The 5,634-nt window shown below is 38.8% G+C and overlaps 1 protein-coding gene across 1 annotated transcript in view; it reads left to right on the plus strand.

Annotated features, from left to right (window-relative positions):
* Positions 1 to 405: 405 nt before the first annotated feature.
* The window catches only part of LOC105358364, a 6,704-nt gene continuing 1,475 nt past the window's right edge, over positions 406 to 5,634 (plus strand). The window contains exons 1-7 of the mRNA XM_020700992.2: positions 406 to 625; positions 3,791 to 3,950; positions 4,209 to 4,514; positions 4,590 to 4,829; positions 4,949 to 5,041; positions 5,229 to 5,435; positions 5,606 to 5,634. The exon at positions 5,606 to 5,634 is cut by the window's right edge and continues 307 nt beyond it. Of these exons, the coding sequence (XP_020556651.2) occupies positions 3,827 to 3,950; positions 4,209 to 4,514; positions 4,590 to 4,829; positions 4,949 to 5,041; positions 5,229 to 5,435; positions 5,606 to 5,634 (999 nt within the window). The 5' untranslated portion in view covers positions 406 to 625; positions 3,791 to 3,826. The remainder of the gene's footprint in view (positions 626 to 3,790; positions 3,951 to 4,208; positions 4,515 to 4,589; positions 4,830 to 4,948; positions 5,042 to 5,228; positions 5,436 to 5,605) is intronic.

Raw genomic sequence — 5,634 nt, forward strand, 5'->3', positions numbered from 1 at the left:
TGAAACATCCAGCTCTTGACCTACTAGTGACTCAGGTGGAATGACGTCTATCACTAATGTACTGCTAGTATCATGCTGCCTGCTAACCCTAGCTGCATCATATTGGTCAGTGATGCTAGGTTCTGAATCCACAGATGACACAGATGGTAGACTAGACACCCACACTCTCGTCCGGTATTCCTTCGAGTCCTCAGAAGCATCCACTGACTCTGTTTCAACAAGTTAATTGGAGCTCGACACGGAGGCACAGTCCACTCTCACATCAACTGTAGGGTCACACAAGGGGAGGAAGTTCACTGGCATTATCAAATTGCGATGCACGACTTTGGGTGACAGTTTCTGAAAGCGGAAGGAAGTGATTTGTGAAGAAGGAACAGTTTCTAGCAAGCACAGTGAATTTTTACCAACCACGAGTAACTGTCGCTCTGCTGTATAAAGCTGTAGTTCGAATGAGACCAGACTTAAAAAAAAGAATAAACAAATTTCGTTTTATTTTATTAGTTTTTGCTTTGTGTTTTTTCTTTTTATTTCTGCAATAACCTTTAAAAGAAATAGAGCAGTATACTTTAAGATTTTTTTAAATCAAACAGATCAGTGGGGACAGGAACGTCATATTAAGACTCAGGTAAGCATTCCTATGCTTTGTTTCATTTTTCTTTTCATTAAACTCCTAAAGTGCATGTATTTTATGTGGGGAAAACATTAAAAAGGTATTTTGAGGTTTATATATACATTTATTTATATATTGCTTTCTTAACACAACAAAACTGTGTAGACACTGTTAAATGTTAGCTTTTATTAAACAGATATTGACTGAAAGATGAGTTCTGCAGAAGACTCATCAAGTACAGCGGGGCAAAACTATTCTGTCAGTCACCAATTGTGTATGTTTTTCTGCTTAGACAGATGAGCATAGCCTTTCATTTTTTATAGCCTTCAGTATTCTGGTCCCAGCTCTCTGCAGGTTAATGTGTTATCATGGGACTTTACTCACCATTCTTGTGATCATTTTAACTGCACGGGGTGAGACCTTGCACAAAGCCCCTGTAGTCTTGTATTTCTTTAATTTTCTAATGATTGCTCCGACAGTTGATTTCTTCACACCAAGCTGCTTTCCTACTGCAGAATCATTTTTCCCGGTCTGGTGCTGGTATAGAATTTTGTTTGTGGTGTCAATTGACAGATCTTTGATCTTGGACATAGCAGAATTAGGAGTCTGTTTAATGGTGTGGACAGGTCTATTTTACACAGATAACAAGTTCAACCAGGTGACATTCAGTCAGAGAATGAGTCCAAAATAGAAGAGCTTCGTAAAGAAGTTTAAGGTCTGTGAGAGCCAGAAATCTTGCTTGTTTGTTGATGACAAAATACTTCTTTTACAGAAGATATCAATTATTTCATTAAAAATCCAAAGTCCTTTTATGACACACATTTCTTACCTCACCACACTATACACTTCAACATCCATGCACGTTACACAATAAAGGTGAGGCCAGCGATCCTCTGTCATCTACCCAATCCCTTTTGTGGGGAACTGGGCTCTCAGCAGTCGTGTCCCTTGATTGTTGGCTTATACGGAGCCCGTGTCCTGACATTAAGATATTAAAATATATCTTGTTCCCACAGATTATTATCTCGTTCGCACGAAATACTATTCTGTTCCCACAAGATACTATTGCGTTCCCACAAGATACTATTCCGTTCCCACAAAATACTATTCCGTTCCCTCAAAATGATTAACTCGTGCGAACGCAATAATTATTTCATTCGAACGCAATAATTATTCACGTCATAAGTCATTCACGCTGATATGCTCTCTGTACGCCGGCAAAAGCCGCTTTCAGCGGCAACTTCCGTGTCTCTGTGACCCACATTCGTTCAAATAAGGAACATGAAAAACAACAATGATCACTTTATTACTGTCTCAATGAATATAAGAAAAATATCAAAAGATTTATGATAACTAGGCTGCTTTTTCATACGATAGCTCCTGCTAGGCTGCTACTATTAGCTCCGCCACAGAGCTCTCTGATGTATGCCGGCATTTGGGCAACTGGCTGGTCGGTTGACAGACAGACAGCTGATATTGTAGTTTAGGGTCGAATAGGAATAATAATATTCAGGACTTGTCTTTTATTAACTTTAGCAGTCAGTCGCTTTACATTCGAAGGCTATTAGGCTACATGCTAACTGACTAGCCGATCATTTATCCTGTTATTTATTTATGTCATAGATTTACAGCAGATACCTTCACATTTCTGTCTGTCTCATTACATTCCATTGAAGACACGGAGGATGTTTAGAGAACAGATTTATTTATTTTAAAAAGCACAAAAGCATCCATCGTATTCACGTTCATTCACATCATCTGGTACGCCCTCCGTCATCTTGCTGCAAAAGCCGCTTCCTGCCGCTACTTCGGTGTCTCTGTGAGCATTCAATAGGGGTAAAAATAAAAGCAAGAATGGTCGATCTGTTCGTAGTTCGTTATGCTCGTAGCATAACAACAATAGCAGTACATCACGTTTCCCAGCATGCATAGCGGCGAATCATTGGTCTTGTTGTTACACCTCGGTTACAGGGACACGGTGATTGGCCAATGATTGGCTGCAAAGCATGCTGGGAAACGTGACGTACTGCTATTGTTGTTATGCTACGAGCTAAAGGTAAGTGCTTTAGGCGAAGCAGCCAGCTTAATATGATATTTTTTCAGATTTTCATCGAGACAATAACAGATCGACCATTCTTGCTTTTATTTTTACCCCTATTGAATGCTCACAGAGATACGGAAGTAGCAGCAGGAACCGGCTTTTGCAGCAAGATGACGGAGGGCGTACCAGATGTGTCACATCCTGTGAATGAACGTGAATACGATGGATGCTTTTGTGCTTTTTAAAATAAATAAATATGTTCTCTAAACATCCTCCGTGTCTTCAATGCAATGTAATGAGACACAGACAGACAGAAATGTGAAGGTATCTGCTGTAAATCTATGATGTAAATTAATAACAGGATAAATGATCGGCTAGTCAGTTAGCATGTAGCCTAATAGCCTTCGAATGTAAAGCGACTGACTGCTAAGTTAATAAAAGACAAGTCCTGAATATTATTATTCCTATTCGACCCTAAACTACAATATCAGCTATCTGTCTGTCAAGGGACCAGCCAGTTGCCCAAATGCCGGCATACATCAGAGAGCTCTGCGGCGGAGCTAGTAGTAGCCTAGCAGGTGCTATCGTATGACAAAGCAGCCTAGTTATCATAAATCTTTTGATATTTTTCTTATATTCATTGAGACAGTAATAAAGTGATCATTGTTGTTTTTCATGTTCCTTTTTGAACGAATGTGGGTCACAGAGACACGGAAGTTACCGCTGAAAGCGGCTTTTGCCGGCGTACAGAGAGCATATCCGCGTGCCGTGTATGACTTATGACGTGAATAATTATTGCGTTCGAACGGATTAATTATTGCGTTCGAAAGGAAATAATTATTGCGTTCGCACGAGTTAATCATTTCGAGGGAACGGAATAGTATTTTGAGGGAACGCAATAGTATCTTGTGGGAACGGAATAGTATTTCGTGCGAACGAGATAATAATCTGTGGGAACAAGATATATTTTAATATCTTAATGTCAGGACACGGGCTCCGTAGGCTTCCCAGGCCTGAGGGTGTAATATTTTTGAAGCTAAAAAATGTAGAAACACACAGATTTATAATCCCAAAAATTCCTGTGTGTTTTCCTCAGATAAACATGAATTTGTTTTTAACAATGACTGCTAACTTCACAGCACTGAGAAGTAAAAATCAGAAGAGTCATTCCACTCATGATCCAAACTAGAGTAATGATAAGAAGAAGTGGTGAAAAAGTCTCATGTTCAAACCTGAAGAAGACAGCAGTCCTACTCATGACAGAAGCTGGATGTCTGCTTTTCCTTCTTTACATATCAGGTAAATAATCTCAGATTATTTTTCTGCATCGTTTGAAGAACTGCCCTAGATTCTGCTTGCAACGTTTTTAAAGAAATGGTGAGATTCCTTTTATTAAGAAAATGCATTTTTTTATGCGATACATTTCTTTAAACAATTATAAAAGTTGTAAAAATGCAACTAACAATTCAGAAATAAATGGCAAAATGCCTTTTCGTACAATAGAACAAAATAGATGATATGGTTCTGTTTGACAGTTAATCGAATCTTCTATTACAGGAGTTCAGGGACAAACAAACAGCATCTGTGCATTGAAAGGTTCATCCGTGAATCTGAGCTGCTCTGCTGGAGATTCAGCAGCAGAAAAAGAATATAAATGGTTCTCTGTGTTCAGAAACGGCTCAGTGAGTTACTTTCAGGAGGTTGTTGTGGATGGAAACCAAAAAAAGTACAGATTATCAGAAGAGAGTCGTCTCACTCTGACCATCAATGATCTAAACAAGAGTGATGAGAACATTTATGTCTGTTGTGAATCTGCTGACAAAGACAGCTGCAGAAAAAACCAAATTCAGCTCTACGCGGAAGGTAAAGTGGTTTTAATGATGCACGTCTATTTCTGTAAATGATAATTAGCAAACACTGTTAGAACTGTTGTTACAGAGCTGCAGGTGAAGGTGTTTCCTTCCAAAGACGGACAGACAGCAACACTTATGTGCAGCAGCAGCAGCGGCTGTCCTTTCACTCAAAACCACACAGGCTTCCTCTGGTTCAAGAACAGAAAGTTTCTCTATCAGGACTGGTCTCCATGGTACCAAGAGCTAGTCAGCGGTGAGGAGGCAGTCACTTACTCCTGTGCTGTCAAAGGTTATGAGGATTTCAGAGCCCCTGAAGTCTCAGTAGGTGAGCAGCGGCACATTCTTCCTCATTGTGTGAAAGAAGCTCTGAATAGACTCACTTTTTCTTTTCACAATAAGTTCTTGTAGGTCAATTAATGACATTTTTTTTGCTTTTTTCACCAGATTTAGTCACATCAACTTGTTTCAGGGTGACGTATGCTGAAAGCAGCCTGTGTTCATCAGTGAATAAACAATGCTCCATCATGTTTCCCAAAGGTGATCTTTAACTTTACTTTCTTCAGATTTATTTAAAGTCAAGTTTTCACTTTGATTGTTTGTGGAGATAAACTGCTATGATTCTGACTTTCTGTTGTTGACTTTGAACAAGATGTAAATATGAGATATAATGCAGATTTATAGTTACAATCCAATGTTGATAAAAATCTCTATAATCTCTCAACAGAAATCTATCTTCAACAGACCCGTCTACAACACGATCATGTCAGGTTAACCTGCAACAGCAGGTGTTCTCTGACTGAACCTCAGGCCTCCATTGTTTTGTTTAGGAACAAAAAGGAAGAAAGTAGGACGATTACAGTTCCCTTAACATCTGCAGACACCTTCACTTGTGCTGTGAAAGATATGAAGGACTTTCATTCTGCTGATGTCTGTGAGTATAAAAAACACAAAGTTTATTAAGTTTAAAATCATCATTCTGTGAACTTTATGCTTTAAGCAACAAATGATCATATTTATGATCTTTACATCTCAGTATTGATGTAATTCAAATCATTTAATTAAACTCTAAACAATAAATTCACATTTTTTTTTACATTTCAGGTTTTGATAACAGCAGCTGCTGGACTGTG

Source organism: Oryzias latipes, chromosome 1 (genome assembly GCF_002234675.1).
Source record: "Oryzias latipes chromosome 1, ASM223467v1".
Taxonomy (NCBI): domain Eukaryota; kingdom Metazoa; phylum Chordata; class Actinopteri; order Beloniformes; family Adrianichthyidae; genus Oryzias; species Oryzias latipes.